This window comes from Arachis hypogaea, chromosome 3 (assembly GCF_003086295.3).
Source record: "Arachis hypogaea cultivar Tifrunner chromosome 3, arahy.Tifrunner.gnm2.J5K5, whole genome shotgun sequence".
Taxonomy (NCBI): Eukaryota; Viridiplantae; Streptophyta; class Magnoliopsida; order Fabales; family Fabaceae; genus Arachis; species Arachis hypogaea.
Genome location: NC_092038.1, coordinates 53,043,335 through 53,062,860, shown reverse-complemented (window position 1 = coordinate 53,062,860; position 19,526 = coordinate 53,043,335). Strand labels below are relative to the sequence as shown.

At 32.8% G+C, this 19,526-nt stretch overlaps 1 protein-coding gene across 1 annotated transcript; it reads left to right on the top strand.

The window, feature by feature from the left end:
- Positions 1-1,617: 1,617 nt before the first annotated feature.
- LOC112790600 (respiratory burst oxidase homolog protein E) lies at positions 1,618-13,188 on the top strand. The gene is made up of 14 exons (XM_025833077.3): positions 1,618-2,659; positions 4,146-4,305; positions 5,737-5,785; positions 8,197-8,310; positions 8,935-9,357; positions 9,484-9,867; positions 9,943-10,038; positions 10,281-10,396; positions 10,837-11,010; positions 11,098-11,254; positions 11,338-11,526; positions 11,651-11,779; positions 11,956-12,034; positions 12,882-13,188. Exons 1-14 carry the CDS (start codon positions 1,990-1,992, stop codon positions 12,989-12,991), a joined length of 2,850 nt encoding a protein of 949 aa, XP_025688862.1. The 5' UTR covers positions 1,618-1,989; the 3' UTR covers positions 12,992-13,188.
- The last annotated feature ends 6,338 nt before the right edge of the window (positions 13,189-19,526 follow it).

Here is a 19,526-nt window from a genome sequence, read left to right as displayed (position 1 = left end):
CTTAGTTCTTTTAATCTTTCGTTCCTTGATTGAAGAAACCCCTTTCTTCACATCCAAGAGTGTGACACATCTTATTGCATAGTCTGAGGGAGACAACTCGGGAATTTCAAACTCCCGATTATTTTGTATTGATTGTGGCATCTTATGAATTAACCTTTGATCGAGAGCTAAGTGTGGATTTGGACTATACTTGTAACGAAGAAATTCTATTTTGTAAAATTACAAACCTACCTCTTGGCCTCCACCAGTGATGGAGCTCGACACCGATAAAGCAGCACCCACCTCAGTCTTGATGCGATGGCGGCGGCCGCAGTCTTTCATGACATGACGGCAGCGACCGCACTCTTCTCCATCGTCACTTCCTTCTTCTTCCTTTCCTTTCCTTTCTTCTCCCTCTATTTCTCTCTTCTCTTCTCTTGTTCTCTTTCATCTCGTCATTTTGTCTCTCTCTACAGTCATGACGTGACGGCGATGGCGACGGCCGCACTCTTCTCTGTCGTCACCTCCCTCTTCTTCCTTTCTTTTTCTTTCTTCTCCCTTTCTGTTTGTCTCTTCTTTTGTTCCATGTCTTTTTGTTTTTTTATTTTAGGTGGGTGGGGTGGGGGTAACGGTGGGGTGGAATAATTATAGTGATAATAGAGAAGGAGTATTTGTATCATTTAAAAAATTATTATATTCAAAAAGATGATTTTAATGCTAAATTTAACGTTAAAAATAATATTAATTAAGAAAAAGAGTTAAAAATTATTTTAATTTTGACCTAAGATATTAAAAAAGAAAAAAGTACTTAACCCTTACTTTAATAATACTTTATATGATATAAAAAAAGAAAAACTTAACTGATTATTAATATAATTTGAAAGTCAATTTGAATTATTTTCAATTTAGTTCCTTTCCAATATTTTCATTAGTATAATAATTATATAAGATATATACTACTTAATTATTATTCTTCACTTTAACATATAATACATAATACATTTTCAAAATAAAATATATTATTGGTAATTATAAAATTAAAAAAATGCTGAAAAATAACTTAATTAATTTGTCTATAATATGTAAAAAAGAAAAATAGGTTCAAGTATTGTTTATTAATATTCTAGGTCCCATTCACTTACCTTACACCTTGACCTTTCCTTATTTCAATCATTCGTGTAGTCACCTCCATTATCGCAACCAAATTTTAACTACCCCAATTTTTCTATTGTTTTTATTGAACAATGCATTAATTCTCCTCCACTTGCAATTAACTTTTGTACTACATGTCAATACAAGCGAATGTACTCCTCTTTCGTTAATCAATAAAATAGGAGCAAACTTGGGAGTATATATATTCCAAGGCTTTAAAGAAAAGAAACTAATTCTGACAAAGACGCATTCAGCATTTTATGGTTATGATTATTAAGATTTTAAGCTAAGATATATATATATATATATATATATATATATATATATATATTAGAGCATTTTTTGTTTAAATACAAAATAATACCACTAAGATACTCCTATTTTTACTTCCACCAACAACTGTATGTATCTTGCAATATATATATATATTACAATTTATAGGTTGAGTTTGTTATATTTATTTATTTATTTATTTTCAAATTGATTAGCAAAGGAAAGAAAATGAAGATCCCAACTACTACTCTCTCGTAGGTGGTAGCAATAAGGGCACATTGGCGTTGAAATCGTGTGCACAAATTCGTTGAGAGGTGTTTGTCTTGTGTTTTCAATTTCCAACCCTTTGTGTTTGCCTTTGTTTTTAGACACAGCTTCGCGCCTAAACGTGTGAACCAAAACCTCCTTCTCTCTCTCTCTCTCTCTCTCTCTCTTAACTTGCTTTGCATTTGTGAGTCAGTTAGCGAGAGAATAGCAACAAAGAAGAAAAGAAAAACACCAAACAAGTCATTAAGAAGTAGCACTAGAAAATTGGAAGAGAAAACATAAAAAAAAAACTTGAAATAGAAAGACTGCATTGATTAGATGAAAACGTCGTCGTTTCGGAGATGCAGCAACGCAGAAGAAATCCAGTTACCGGAAAACCTAGGAAGCTCGTCACCAGCGTCCGATGGTGGCGGCGCCGGACATTCCTACGGTGCGATGTTGCCGGTGTTCCTCAACAACCTCCGTAGCAACCACCACCAGGAGCTCGTTGAAATCACCTTGGAGATCGACGACGACGCAGTCGTGCTCTGCAACGTCGCGCCGGCAAATTCCGCCCAGGACGCATCTCCATCGTCTGTTTCCGCCGCCGGCTCTGCTCCCGTCGCATCGCCATCGTCAGTTTCTTGCGCCGGCGAAGAAGCCGGCGCCATCGGTGCCGGAGTGCCGAGGAGTCTGTCGATTGCGTCGCGGATTCGGAGAAAGTTCCCGTGGATAAGATCGGCGTCGTCGCGGAACTCGGTATCGTCGGAGAGCGGCGGCACCGTAAGTGTTGAAGATCCAGTGGTAACAGCACGGAACGCGAGGAGGATGCGGTTACAGATTGAACGGTCGAGATCGAGCGCGCAGAGTGCGCTGAAGGGTTTGAGATTCATCAGCAAGACAGGGTGTGATGGTAGTAGTGAGGAACTGTGGAAGAAGGTGGAAGAGAGGTTCATGTTGCTCTCAAAGGATGGCTTGCTCGCTCGAGAGGACTTCGGTGAATGCATTGGTACGTACCTTACGTGTGTTCTTCTTCGTCTTCTTTTTTCTTTTTTCTTTTTCTTTTTCTTTTTTAAATTTATTTTATCTTAATCTTTTTTAACCCAGCTTAAAACTACTAATTTATGCATATATATTATTATCCAATTAAACTCTTACTTACTAGACCAATCAAATGGTTTGCTAATCTTCTTGTTTTTGTGTAGAGAAAATTGTTGTGAAGAGATGAGTGTAGAAGGCGTTCTGTTAACATGAAAATTTTCTTGCCTCATCATAGTATTTTGGTCATGTAGTTTTCATGATTTAACTATTTAAATCTTTAAATACTCAATTTAATTAACATAGCTTGAAATTGATGAGTTTGCAATAAAGGAAAGGAAAGCATTTCTTTTATACGTATTACGCATTGTTTTTAAAGTTAGAACTGAAAGTTTTACCTCATAACAATATTAATATTGAACTAAAAGTTGCTGAATTATTAAATCTTTGCATATTTGAAAGGAAAGTGGTTAATCCTCTATTATTTTCTTCTTTAAGAAAAAGGTTACGTTAGAACATCAATTCACAACTCAATCAAACAGTTTGGCTTTATTATTTATTATTTTTATTGTTTTATTATTAGTGCAATTGAAATTTAAATAATATAGAATTTTTTATATACATTAATTAGTTAAGTGTTCAAACTAGATCTATCCAATTAAAAATGGTGATCTAATTTAATTTAAATCTAAAACCGATTAAAACTACAATAATTTGGATTCCATCAGATTTTATTTCTAACAAAGCATGAATTGAATCAAATTTCAGGTATATCAGTGTAATCTGGTTCATTCTAATTCAAACTACATAATATAGTACTAATATTTAATTTTCAGAGTTATGTTTTCACATATAATATATTTAATTCATTACATAATTTATTTTATTCATGTACTATTTTTACTTAAATAACATTTTAAGTGTGTGAATGAGTTTTCTTTTATTTATTTTACTAACTCAAGTAAATTATTTTTATTTTGTAATCCTTGTTTTATATCTCAAAATCAAATAAATCAATCTCTAATCCAAAAACCACAATATATTATTTATTTTCAGTTGAACAACAATCCAAGTCGCACCACGAGCATCCATATTATACTAATAGTTTGATTAAATTGTTTGCTTATTTTAATTTTAAAAAAATATTAAGTTTGTAAGGTATTGGCTAATCGTATTTGATAGCTGAAATCAGCATATATAGCATAATATGTCTATATCTGTTCAGTTACAATTTTTGCTCATGGTCACAGAGTATTTAGAAAATGGAATAAGTTAACTTTATTAGTAAGAAAAGAAAGGGTTACTTAAAACACTAAATAGCGTGCTAGCTATATTCATAATGAGGACGGAAAATATTCAAGCTAACTTCAGAACACAATTTTACTCAAATTATTATTTTACTAATTAATCTACTAAGTTGTGTTATCATAATTTTATTCCATTAATTCTAATGAAAGGGATGGAGGATTCAAAAGAATTTGCGGTGGGTATATTTGATACGTTAGCTAGAAGAAAAGAAAATAGAGTCAGCAAAATAACGAAGGAAGAGTTGCATCAATTCTGGTTGCAAATTTCGGATCAAAGCTTTGATAATCGCCTTCAGATTTTCTTTGACATGTAAGTATTAGTTCTCCTTGCAACATCGTTTAGAATCCTTGTCATGAACATGCAACATGTCCGTTTCGATAACCAGTAGAGTTCGTATAGCTTATTAAAATGTCATAGTCCAACAATAATAGACTCGAATTTTTGTATGATGTTTATAATATATGTTCATGCTCCGGTATTTAATTTGTTACTGGGATTCGTTATAGCTAGGGTTGTGCATATTCTGAGTAATAATTGTTTCCCGTTGTTTGTCTTATACTTCATATTAAAATGGAAAAGGAAAAAGAGTCAACAAGCATTTAGATGAGTTTTGTTATTTTTCTTTTAAGCTAATTTACGTAGCACATAAATAATATGTAATTTCATGTAAATTCATATAAAGAAGTTTAAGAAAGCGATTTGGAAACGGCCATGTCCTATCATTGAATAAAAGAAGTTGATCCGAATACATAACAAATCACTTAAATTTTAATAAGTCAGCTTTGTGGTAGTTCAAGCCAACATTATAAATTCATCTATATATGCACGATTTTATTTAATAAATTGAAAACTCATCAATTTTCTTTCTTTACTCTTCAACCAACCATTCCTAATCTCCCTTTTTCACCTACAATCGCCGTCATGTTTAGCACGTTATATATATATATATATATATATATATATATATATATATATATATATATATATATATATATATATATATATACACTAATAATGTATTTTATTTTTTACATTAAATATGGTGAGAGTAATAAATATATGTTAAAATGATAATTATGTTCCACTTTCTCCTACATTCTAATATGTTCCAATTATATATAAATAGATACAGAATTTTATTTCTTATTTTCTGTTATTGTTACATCGATCAGAATAATTATCCTGATAATATTTAGGAGATAATAATTTAAAAATATTTTATTTAATTTAATATTTATAATTTTATGTATGTAATATCAATAATTATTATATATTTTTTATATTTAATATTATATAATTATTTCAATAATAATAAAAAACATAAAATCAAATAAACAATCATTAAAAAATATAAAATAAAATTATTTTCAATTATTTTAAATTAATTTTCTATTTCTTCCTAACATATTTGTAATAAACTAATAATACTTTTACTTATTTTTCGGAGGTAATAATATTCAGTTCAATTTTTCCATAAAATTTATATCTTATAATATAAAAGTAGGGTATTAATTTTCATTTAAGACTTGTGTCTAAATTTTTCATTGAAAACAAAACTTTAAATTAACTTACGTCATTCATAATGTTGTTTCGTCTTTATTAACTTTAACTACAACGTCAATAAATAGAGCTGATCCATCATTCACCGTAATTTTGAACACCTGGTTTTAGAGAAACAAAGGTACATGGAATTTTGACTATGTTCCTTAAATATATTATCTTGCGGTCTATTTATTTCAGGGCGGACAGTAATGAAGATGGAAGAATTACAAGGGAGGAAGTGCAAGAGGTAAGAAAATTTAAGGTGACGAAGAAAATTAATATAGAGTCATGTTTTAAGTTATCATCGATAATTTTTTTTATTTCGTACAAATTTGTTTTTAATATTTTTTTTCTTTTTGACAAACTAATGTCTGAACATTCAAAATAATATACAAATAAATCCTAATAAAATAAAAATAATCAGTTTTATTTTTTTCTAAACAATAATATAGTTGAACAACTAAATGATTTAAAAATTAAAATAATGGAGACTAATTAAGTTATCCATTATTTTATTTGAGATTAATTTGTCTAATATTATAAAATATTCAATTTGAAAGTTTTCTTATTAAAAATTAATTTATCCCAAATTATTTAAAATCAATTTTAAGATATTACATATATTCATATATTCAGGCATAGTTACACGGTCGTCATTGATCCCTTTTAATTACGCTTTTGAAACATGATAAGAAAAAATATAGTCAAATTTTTAATTAATTGTCATTTTTATAAAAGTGTGGCTATTGATATTTTTTAACCATTTTTTTAAAGTATAATAAAAAAATATGGTCAAATTTTTAATCAATTGCCATTTTTATAAAAGTGTGAGCATTAATTTTTTTTTCACTATATTTTTAAAGTGTAACCAAAAAAAGCGTAGCAAAAATCTTTTTTCTTGTAATGGAATAATGAATACCGGTCTAAGTAGTATTTAGTTTGTTAACACGCATGCATCTGTCAAAGAGAAATCATTGGACGTGGTAAAGAAAGACACGAAAAAAGCCAAATAAAATAGAGTTAAAAAATTGGTAAAAAAAAAAAAACGAAGGACCTTGTATGGTAACAATGTCTAAAAATCTTTGGAGAAAAGACAGAGAAAGTTGCCGCTGAAAATGTTATTAAAATAGCTAAACATGGTAAATGATACTCCTTTTATTGGCTATTTGGTATCAACTGAAATACATATTAATTTAAAATCAGTTATTAAAATTAGTTATTAATATAAAATAATATTTAAAATAATTTAAATAATATATATATTTATATATAAATATATAATAACTAATTTTAATTGTTAATTTTAATATATAAATAATATTTTTAAAATTATTATAATTGTTATTGTGAACTGTCTAGCGCTAGAGTAACAATAAAATTCGATTGATAAATATAATCAAAATATTTTCGAAACTACATATAAAACTGTGATTATATATAAAATGGTATGCCAATAACACGTGAGATTCTCTTTTTGGGTCTCGAAATAAGATTTGAGCTTTTCTCTTTTTGTACAAAACATAAGATTTGAGCTTGAATATTTGCTAATTTGCTATGGGGGCCTCTCTAGTGGTGTATTTCTAATTTGCTACATATCTTTTGCTTGTGGGTTGGGCTTCGAAGAATTATGTTAATAATTCAAATGCTACCTATGAATGTACGATAACCCATTAACATCTGCAGCTGAGGCTTTAGCTAAGTGGTCCATCATCATGTTTCTCAATATGCTAAATGGTTCAAGTCTCACTAGACACCGTGGATGAATCCTTAAATAGAATGTGTGTGAGTTGTGTGAACTGTGAACCCAAAAAAAAAAAAAAAAAGAAAGGAAAAACACAGACACATACTTTAACAACTCTAATAGGCTCATGAAGTATTTAATTGTTAAATTTTAAAGATTTGGGTTTGATTTGCTAATATCTTACTTTTTGAAAATAGTTTATTAAAATTAGTTTTTAAAAGATAATTTTTTAAAAATTATAACATTTATATTTGGTAAATTAAACTAAAAATTAGATTTTAATAATTACAAGGAACAATAATTGTATTTTGAAAAATAATTTTTAAAATTAAAAATTTATAATAAATATAAATATAAGAATAAATTTAGATATTTATTTGTATAAGAGATTATATTAAAATTTTTAAATTTTATAAGCCCAAGTTAACATTAAAAGGCTTCTCTTTAAATTTTTTAAAAACATTCTCAATTTTTAAAAATTACAAATATAAATATATTATATTTTTAATTTATCAAATACGAATTGAAATAAGATACTTGTGTGCAGACACTTTAGAAAAAACACAAGCCACTTACCAAACCAAGCCTTAACATGTATACTTCAAAACTTGGTTGAATTGTTTATGTTTACTTAAATGTACTGATTTACGATCGAATAGTAAGTAGTATTATATTGTTGAAATATTTGTATCTTGATTAAAACTTAGGTATGTATCTAAAATTGTTATATTTAATTATATTTTTTATTTGTTTGATTCATAAATTTTTGTAATAATAAACATATAGCATACCTATAAATTTGATCGTCATTAATCTTGTCAAACGCACTATTTGAAATAAAGTTAATAGTCTCAAACACACCCACCTAAACGCACTATTTGTACTGTCATTTGATCAATATTCTATGTTTTCAACAGCTCATAACACTCAGTGCTTCTGCAAACAAATTATCGAAGCTAAAAGAACAAGCTGAAAGATACGCTGCATTGATAATGGAAGAGTTGGACCCAGAAAACCTGGGTTATATTGAGGTAAGGGGGGAAAAAATCATGGAAGAAAAATATATGAACCGTGAAAGAATCAGTATAAGATTAAATGTTCAAATTGGTCAAACAACAATATTGTATTTTTCATTCTTGGCATCGTTTTCAATATGCTGGCGTGACCTGTAGTCCTGTACCTGTCACATGACAACGTCGTTTTCTTGCAACCTACATGGCATCTTAGCAGTTAACAGTTCCATTAGCAAGTGTCAAACGATGACAAGATAAAAAATAGATTAGAAACTAACGACATGCATATCAGTTAGGTGTATTTTAGTATGTCTATGCTAAAATAGTTAGACTTATGATAGCTATAATATTTTAAAAAATATTGTTACAATTAAAATTATATTTTTTATTATTTAATAATATTTTTTAAAAAGTGTTATTAAAAAAATATATTACTAAAATATAAAAAATATGAGTTTAATTTTAACAACATATATATAGTTATTGTTGACACCATAACTATAGGCATACTTAGTTAACAAGGAAGGCAAATTGGAAGATTTACTTGTTACTTTGTTAGAATCATCATCAATCTTTTTATCCTGTTATGTACACTTATTTACTATGCTTTCTTGACCTTGTTAGTATTTGCCCCTTGTTCAGTTGTGGCAGTTAGAAATGTTGTTACTACAAAAGGATAACTACATGAACTACAGCAGACAACTAAGTAGCAGTAGTGTAAGCTGGAGTCAGAATTTGAGTGGGTCAAGGCCCAGAAGCAAGTTCCAAAGATTCTTCTGGACATTTCAGTTCCTTGAACTAGAATATTGGAGGAGGGGCTGGATTTTGTTACTGTGGTTGGTTATCATGGCATGCCTTTTTGCTTGGAAATTTTACCAATACAAAAACAGAACAACTTTCAAAGTCATGGGCTACTGCATACCTGTGGCTAAAGGCGCTGCAGAGACTCTCAAGTTCAATATGGCTCTCATTCTTTTACCTGTTTGTCGGAACACACTGACTTGGCTTCGTTCCACAAGAGCCAGAAAGTTTGTCTCTTTTGATGATAATATTAATTTCCATAAGGTAAGAGTGGTTATTTGATGCTAGCTCATGTAAACACCGTTGGGCTTCATCATTATTTCAATAAATTTGTTACTGTATAGTGTTGGTGCTTACACAATTTGACATGAACCCTGTCATTTCTTTCAGACTATTGCATTTGCCATAGCTATTGGAGTTGCTGTTCATGCATTCACTCATCTGACGTGTGATTTCCCTCTACTCATAAATTCATCTCCAGAAAAATTTTCACTCATAGCTTCAGATTTCCACCAGAAAAAACCAACATACGCATCACTTCTGACCAGCATTGAAGGCGCCACTGGAATCTTAATGGTTCTTTTAATGCTCATCTCTTTTACACTCGCAACTCACCACTTCCGGAGAAGTGCACTCAGGCTTCCACCACCCTTTAACAAATTGACAGGCTTCAATGCATTCTGGTACTCGCACCACCTTCTTGGCCTTGTCTACATTCTGTTGATTCTCCATGGATATTTCTTATATTTGACTCATCAGTGGTATAAGAAAACGGTAAGAACTTGAGCTGTAATACATTTGAGCAGATATGTGAAAAAGTTGAAAACAATGTTTTCTCTTAATTCTCAGACATGGATGTATATAGCTGTTCCACTGTTACTGTATATAGCAGAGCGCAGTCTAAGAAATCGTAGATCAGCACACTACTCAGTAAAAATTGTAAAGGTAACAAATGCAATTCTCGGTTTAGTCTTAAGTATTGTTTGCAAATCCTTGTATTATGGATATAGTTTAATAAAAATTCAACACTTCCCTTGTGTCTACAATCTCCACTACTTCCTCTCCTTTTTCTTTTTTGCCGTCCTTTCCATTCCGTTTTCTTCTCCTCAGTCAAACACTTGGAGACAGCATGATGATATAACATGAGAATTACATTTTTTCCATATAAATTTCCTTTGACCTAGCAGGTTTCGGTGCTACCAGGAAATGTCTTCAGCATAATCATGTGCAAGCCAACTGGATTCAAGTACAAGAGCGGACAGTACGTGTTTTTACAGTGTCCAAATATCTCTCCATTTGAGTGGTAAGCATGTTTTTATCTCTCGGCAATTATCAATAAAAATGTTTTTTGGTCCGCCGAGATTAAATTACTATTTCTATCCATAAAAGTTTTAGAATATTAACAAAACTACTCATAAAGAAATAAATAAAACTAGCTTTATACTCATGAAAAAGAAAAAACTGTTATTTCTATCCAAAAGTTTGGAATTTTAATAAATCTACAAATGAATAAAATTAATGTTTCAATTATTTTGTCATATAAAAACCATCATTTGGGGAGCAAAACTAATTTTATTCATTTATGAATAAATTTGTCCGTGTCTTAAAATTCCATGGTTAAAACCAGTAGTTTACTGGTGAGTGTCTAAAATATCTGACATACAAATAACACATCTCATAACTTACCATCAACCATCAATTATTATATGTGAGAAACAACAAACAACAATGTTTATGTTTTAGGCACCCATTTTCCATCACGTCAGCACCAGGAGATGAGTACCTAAGTGTTCACATTCGCACAGTAGGAGACTGGACAAAAGAACTCAAGCGAGTTTTCACAGAAAATGATGAAACATTACCTTTGGATAGTAATCGAGCAACACTAGGGGAGTTAGTGCAGATGGAACAAAGAAGGTAAGTAGAGACCAAAGGCCAACTATGTTTCTCCTCCATGGAAATCTTGCAATGATAAACTAATTAATGCAAACTTCTTTTACATAGACAGCCAAAACTTTTCTTAGATGGCCCTTATGGAGCCCCAGCACAAGACTACCAGAGTTATGATGTATTGCTCCTCATAGGATTAGGAATTGGAGCAACTCCTTTCATTAGCATTCTCAGGAATCTTATCAATGAAACCAGAGTAATTGATGAAATGGTACTATGCATAATCTTAATAGATTTTTCGAAAGTTGATTTTTTCTTTTTCTTCAGATATCAATTGTATAATCTCATGTGCAGGAATCAATGACGGAAACAACAAAATCAGGAGACAGCTTAAATAGTTTTGCATCTTCAAATTTGACGCCAAGTGGAAACAAGAGAACACAAAGGACTACAAATGCTTACTTCTACTGGGTTACCAGAGAACCTGGATCTTTTGAATGGTTTGAAGGAGTGCTGGATCAAGTTGCAGAAATGGACCACAAAGTAGGATATTGAATTGTGCATAGAGTTACTCTAATGCACTATCATTTAATACAAAAACTTAAAACCAAGAAACTATCCTCTTTCTCCTTTTTTTTCTTCTCACTCCTTCTATCACATGGAACAGGGCCAAATTGAACTTCACAACTATCTTACAAGTGTCTATGAAGAGGGGGATGCAAGATCCACCTTAATTACCATGATTCAAGCACTAAACCATGCCAAACACGGGGTTGACATCCTATCAGGCACTCGAGTAAGATCTTCATTGCCTGGAGGTTTTTAATTTCTGAATAAAAATAAAAAAAATTATTGAGATGAAGATTGGGTATTTGTTGCCTTATGTTCTGAACAACTGGAACAATTATCATCTGACAGTAACCACAAACCTGAACATGAATTTCTTTAATTTATTGTTTCTCTTGGTTACAGGTAAGGACGCACTTTGCTAGGCCTAACTGGAGAGAAGTTTTCACAAAGATAGCCTCTAAACATCGGCAGTCTACAGTAGGTAAACCACTTATTACAAAGTGTAGAACTGTTTTCCTGAAAGAAATTCAAGAGCTAGTAATACTTGGAGAAGAAGCAATGAATAAGAATTTAAACATGAATTTTGTCCTATATATGCTTGTCATATGATTCACATTAGGAAGTCAGGCTATAAGTCCTACTTTTTCCGAAGTCATACAACATTGATAAATATACCTAAAATGGAAAGAGTAACAACTTTCATGAAACAAAAATGAAGAAACTAATTGAAAGTCAGTGACGTAGAAGTAAAGTAGCCCAGTAGGTATTGATGGAGACAAGCTATCTTACAATGAAGTATCAATTGGTAAATCTCAAAGATGAGAACATTGAATGAAATTGATATCATGTCAATCAATTTATAGCACCTTATTATATACATGAAAAACTTGAAAATATTTAAAAAAAAAATTTCAGAGTTAGATGTTATAGATTCTACAACTGATAATCAACATAAATAAAAACATGAAATGTGAAAAGATAAAATCATGGTAAAATAATTTCCATTTGGCGGTTAATTGAGTGAAAATAATCATCTATTGCCCCGTCTTTGAATATTATTAACTAGTTATGTAATAACTTTTCCTATATTAAAAATGTTATCAGTGACTTTACTTCATAATTTTCAGTAGAAAATAATAATTAGATATTTATAAACAGTAAATACTTCTCAATAACAAACATGCAACCTGAACCAATAAAAAGCAGGTGCACTGCAGAGGGATTAGGAAACAAGTGATTTGATTTTGATATGCTGCCCAAAACCTGAACCAATTTCTGTTACATCAGAATATTAGACAATGCTAACAAGCTAATCATAATACTTGCAGGGGTGTTTTACTGCGGGATGCCAGTGTTAGCAAAGGAGTTAAAGAAGCTATCACTTGAGATGAGCCACAAGACAACTACACGTTTCAACTTTCACAAGGAGTATTTCTGAAATGCGGAATGATATTTAAACAACTTTTATTCATTTTTCTGTAATTATCAATTAAATGATTCAAAAGGGAAATTGAGAAATGTTTAGTTCATGGTAGTTGTAGGACAGCAAATGTAATTATAGTATTACACAATTACAGTGCAATACACAATAAAATAAACAGAGTAAAAAAATTTCAAAGATTTCAGTCAGGCAAACACCATACAAGCGTGTTTTAGTACACCTTGAAAAACTACATTTAGAAGCTAGAATTCATAGTGTAAACAAACGTATAATTCTGAACAAAGTTTAATTTGGTAAAGGTGAAAGTACCATTGACAAAATTTTATAGAACTATAACTTTGAGAGTTGCAACTGAAATACTTGACCTGATTCTGAGATCTACATCAGTAGCCAAGAAACTGTTAGCTAACATAACAAAGAAATGCGAGAGGATTATTGCCAAAGAGAGAGGATAGTAAGAAGTGTAAACTATGACAAGAGGTACAACAGGAAGATATCTATAGAGCGACCATATATACGCTGCACTGCACTTCAGCTTCCTTACGTTCTCAAAACAGGAAAGAACAACAATGTGAAGCAAGAAGTAGTTTGAACTTCATTGACTTAATGTATGCATCAATTGATAGGAATAAAACACAATTCCCTACTTGCAAGAATTAGAGGAGTAACAATATCCACTCACAACAAGTATTAACACCAGCACAATAAACCCAATAGCAGCAAAAAAATCACATAAACCAGAAATTAGAAACAAGCTAACACACCAAGATTTTTAACGTGGAAAACCTCCTCAATGAGAGAAGTAAAAATCACGAGTCACTAAGACCAGAATATAGCTTCACTATGATGAAAAATAGGGTACAAAAGAGTCACAAATTACTGCATAAAACGTGCATACAACAAGCCAAACAACCCAAGCTTCAAAGCTTACAAAACAAGAACAAGAAGATGAAAATACCACAAAAACAGAGCTACTGTGCGTGGCCAATATCTCCAGCTACAGATGTCAAATTGAAGATCCGAACAGTGAAATCAAAGAACCAAATGTGTAAAATACACTATCCAAACTTGAGCTCGATCCAACGGTTAACGAATCTGCATTGACCAATTTACAGAGACAGCTTTGTGTATGTGCGAAAATGACTTTCTCTCTTCTCTTCTCTCTAGTGTTTGGTGTTTTCCTTGCAAAATGACCTCTCTCACACAATTCTAACTCACCTCAGCCACTTCAACTATTCATGGGCTTGAATACTAGTATTTGGGCTTTTTCTCCACATATGAATGGAGCCCAAAAACCCAACAAATCTCCCCCTCACGACTATGTGGAGGTAACCGCCAATCCGGCGATTAAGCAACAAACTTCAAACTTCCATCTTGGTAATGCCTTGGTCATCATATCAGAACCATTCTCATCAGTATGAACCTTTTCAAGTTCCAACAACTCAGCATCCAAAACATCACGTATTCAATGATACCTCACATCAATATGTTTGGACCGAGAATAAAAAGTAGAATTTTTACCAAGATGTATAGCACTTTGACTATCACAAAACAACACATACCTCTCTTGAGTAGACCCAAGTTTCTTCAAGAATTTCTTCATCCAAACCATCTCCTTGCACGCTTCGGTAATGGCAATAAACTCGGCCTCGGTAGTAGACAAAGCAACACATTTTTGCAATCTTGATTGCCAAGACACATCTCCACCCGCAAAGTTGATCAAGAAGTTTGAAATGGACCTTCTAGAGTCAATATCTCCTGCCATGTCTGAGTTAGTGTAACCAACTAGAATAGGCTTATGACTTCCATAACACAACTTCATGTTAAAAGTACCACGAAGATATCTCATTATCCATTTTACAACATTCCAATGCTCTCTTCCTGGGTTTGAAACAAAATGGCTAACACAACCAACAGCATGATCTATATCCGATCTTGTGCACACCATAGCATACATTAAACTACCCACGACTGATGCATATGGAACTTTTTCTATGTATTTCTTCTCTTCATCACTTGATGGACTTTGCTTGCAACTCAATTTAAAGTGTGTAGCAAGAGGAGTACTAACGGCCTTTGCTTTCTCCATTTGAAACCTGTGCAACATTGTCTCTATGTATTTCTCCTGTGACAACCAAAGTTTCTTCTCCTTTCTATCACGCTCGATTCTTATACCAAGAATCTCCTTTGCTGGCCCAAGGTCCTTCATTGTAAATGACATTGCAAGTTGCTTCTTCAACATATCAATCCTAGAAGCATTCTGACCAACAATAAGCATGTCATCAACATATATCAAAAGGATAATAAAATCATTACTAGCAAACTGTTTAACAAATACACAATGATCAGAAGTAATCTTCCTGTATCCTTGTTCTGCCATAACAGACTCGAACTTCTTGTACCATTGTCTCGGAGCTTGCTTCAAGCCATACAAGCTCTTCTTTAGTTTGCAAACATGATCCTCTTTGCTTTTACCATGAAACCTTCAGGTTGTTCCATGTAAATTTCATCCTTAAGATCGCCATGAAGGAAAGCAGTTTTCACATCCATCTGCTCTATCTCTAAATCAAGACTTGCAGCCAAACTCAAAACAGTCCTAATAGAAGATCTTCTCACAACCGGTGAAAAAATTTCATTATAGTCAACTCCCTTTTTCTGCCTGTAGCCCTTGACCACTAATCTAGCCTTGTACCTTGGGCACTGAGAATTTTCTTCATGCTTCAACCTATAAACCCACCTGTTTTGCAAAGCTTTCTTTCCTTTTGGCAACTTCATATGCTCAAATGTTTGATTATCATACAAGGATTTCATTTCATCTTACATTGCATCAAACCATTTTTTTATTGTCGTCACCTTCCATAGCTTCCGCATAACATTCAGGTTCTCCCCCATCAGTCAAGGTCACATATCCATCAGTAAATGTTACATACTTACTAGAAGGATACCTCGTTGAAGGTCGTCGCTCTCTAGTAGACCTCCTAGGATGGAAACCTGGTGGATCTTCAGGTAGCTCAGGTTGATTATCAGCATCATCATCAACTGGAGCATCAATTAGATCTCCCATCTCTTGGTCATTAGGAACCAAAGGCTCATTTTGCTGCATATGCTCCTGATCTTGATTCTCTGTTTGTTCTGACGAAGGAGGCGGCTGAACTGGATCTACATCAATCAAGTCACTACTCTCTTGTGATTGACTCTTCTCTGCCTTATCAATATCTTCAATTGTCTGGTCTTAAATAAATTCTACATCACGGCTTCTTACAAGCTTCTTTTCAACTGGATCATAAAGCCTGTAACCAAACTCATATTGACCATATCCAATAAAAATGCACTGCCTTGTCTTCACATCCAACTTGGACCTCTCATCCTTTAGAACATAAACAAATGCTTTGCATCCAAAGACTCTCAAGTGACCATTCAAGACATCTTTGCCCAACCAAACATGATCCGGAACATCATTGTCCAAAGCACTTGTATGACTCAGATTAATCACATGAGCCGCTGTAAGTAGCGCTTCACCCCAAAAGACTTTAGGTAACTTAGCTTCAGTAAGCATACACCTAACTCTTTCAATCAGTGTTCTATTCATCCTTTCTACCAAACCATTCAACTGAGGTGTTTTAGGAGGTGTCTTTTCATGCCTAATGCCTTGCTGCTTGCAATACACATCAAATGATCCACAATACTCACCACCATTATCAGTGCAAATACATTTAAGCTTTTTACCTATTTGCCTCTCAACCAAAGCTTGGAATTGTTTGAACTTTTCCAAAGCTTGGTTCTTTGTTTTCAAAGCATAAGTCCAAAGCTTCCTTGAATGATCATCAATAAAAGTAATAAAGTAAATAGCTCCGCTAAAAGACCGTACCTTCAAAGGACCACAAATATCATAGTGCACCAATTCCAAGAAGTCTGATTTTCTTGAAGGTTGATGCTTCTTGAAGGATAATCTTCTTTGTTTGCCAGCCATGCAATGAGAACATTTCTCCAACTCTGCATTCTTCAAACCTAAAAGAGCATCCTTTCGAGCCAAATAGCTAAGTCCTTTTTCACTAATATGTCCAAGTCATTTGTGCCACAAGCTACAAACTTCTTTACTTTTAATCGCATTCACACTACCTTTTGCAATCATGGCATGCATCACATACAAACTTAAAGTACCTTTTTCTCGAGCCACCACTAAGTTGCCTTTAGTAAGATTCCATTGTCCAAAGCCGAAAGTGTTTACAAAGCCTTCATTATCAAGCCTTTTAACTGAAACCAAATTCAAGCGAACATCTGGAGCGTGTCTAACGTCTTTGAGTAGCAGCTTCATTCCTATATTAGTCTCAAGACAAACACCTCCTACACCAATAACCTTGGCCAAGCCATTATTACCCATATTAAGTATTCCAAAATTATCTGGAGTATAAGAAGTGAAGAAATCCTTCTTCGGTGTAACATGTATTGAGGTGCCACTATCAATTACCCAGCTGAACTCATCATCAGAAACAAGATTGACCTTGTACTCATAATCAGCAATATCAACAGTAAGAAGATCATATGAAACAGAAGATACACGATCATTACCACCATCATCCTTCTTTTCTTGCTTACCTTTGTTCTCCTTTTTCCAAAGATAGCAATATTTTTTAACGTGACCCATTTTGTGACAATAGTGACACTCAACATTCTTGTATCTTCCCTTGGATTTTCTCCTGCTTTTACCTCTACCCTTTTGAACTCTATTCTGATTTCTCTCCCTGGTTTCAGTGACTAACATTTCAGAGTGTGACAAAGAATTCTGCGTCTTCCTTCTCATCTCTTTATTTAAAATGCCACCTTTAATAAGTTGCATGCTCATTTTACCATTTCGGAGCAGAAAAGAGGGATACGAAATGTCTCCCAAGAATCTGGTAGAGTATTTAGCAACCACAATCCTTGAACCTCATCTTCAAACTTGATTCCCATGCTTGACAACTGATTCAGAACCCCTTGAAATTCATTCAAGTGATCTAATACTTGTGACCCCTCCTTATATCTCAAATTCATCAACATATTCAACAAGTACAATTTATTATTGCCAGACTTGAAAGCATACAAGGATTCAATTTGATTCCACAAAGCCCTAGCATGAGTCTCATTAGTAATGTGATTGTAAACATTATCATCCACCCATTGCCCAATAAAACCACAAACTTGTTGGTGTTCAAACTCCCATTCTTCATATGTTTTAGATTCTAGTTTTTGTATAGAAAATACGGGTAAATGTAGATTTTTGACAAACAACAAATCTTTTATTTTGCCCTTCCATAGATGGTAATTAGTGCCATTCAAACTTATCATCCTAGTAGAATTATTTTCCTCCATCTTTCAAGCAAGTTATAACCAAATACCCAAAACTAAGCTCTGATGCTAATTGATAGGAATAAAACACAATTCCCTACTTGCAAGAATTAGAGGAGCAACAATATCCACTCACAACAAGTATTAACACCAGCACAATAATACCCAATAGTAGTGGAAAAATCACATAAACCAGAAATTAGAAACAAGCTAACACACCAAGATTTTTAACATGGAAAACCTCCTTAATGAGAGAAGTAAAAACCACGAGTCACCAAGACCAGGATATAGCTTCACTATGATGAAAAATAGGGTACAAGAGAGTCACAAATTACTGCACAAAATATGCATACAACAAACCAAACAAGCCAAGCTTCAAAGCTTACAAAACAAGAAAAAGAAGATGAAAATACCACAAAAATAGAGCTATTGTGCGTGGCTAATATCTCCAGCTACAGATGTCGAATTGAAGATCCGAACGGTGAAATCAAAGAACCAGATGTGTAGAACACACTGTCCAAACTTGAGCTCGATCCAACGTTTAACGAATCTGTAGTGACCAATTTACAGAGACAGCTTTGTGTATGTGCGAAAATGACTTTCTCTCTTCTCTTCTCTCTAGTGTTTGGTGTTCTCCTTGCAAAATGACCTCTCTTACACAATCCTAACTCACCTCAGCCACTTCAATATTCATGGGCTTGGACACTAGCATTTGGACTTTTTCTCCACATAGGAAGTGAGCCCAAAAATTTAATATCAATCTTCTAAACCAACTGAGTGTTTACTTCAATGGGATAAATTTAAAATTGAATCTTGGCCAAGACTTACTCGGAGCAGCATGATAACAGATAAAAGAACGTACTACCAACATTGCAGGTAAAATAAGAAGTTTGCACACTGGTAACATTAATAACTATTTGAATCAATATTCAGGTCATCTTAGGAAGATCTTTCATCTCATCACATTGGAAAAAGTTCACATTAGACAACTGAACTAAAGATTGATCGTGAAACATCTTAAGCTGGGTAGAAATACATTTACAGTGTTCAAGGGATATGTACCACCTGGAAGAGACGATCTAGTTTGAGAGGAACACAAAAACTCATTTGGTAGTGAAGACAAAACTAATAAGAGAATTCAATCGATAAATATTTTTATTATTGGTGGGTCTCCAATTCAAATGAGACCCACAATTTAAACAAATAA

Coding starts and splice junctions, on each gene's coding strand:
- LOC112790600 (XM_025833077.3), top strand. CDS start 1,990: ATGAAAACGTCGTCGTTTCGGAGATGCAGCAACGCAGAAGAAATCCAG. Junction 11,011..11,097: donor GTGCAGATGGAACAAAGAAG/GTAAGTAGAGAC, acceptor TCTTTTACATAG/ACAGCCAAAACTTTTCTTAG. Junction 11,255..11,337: donor CCAGAGTAATTGATGAAATG/GTACTATGCATA, acceptor TCTCATGTGCAG/GAATCAATGACGGAAACAAC.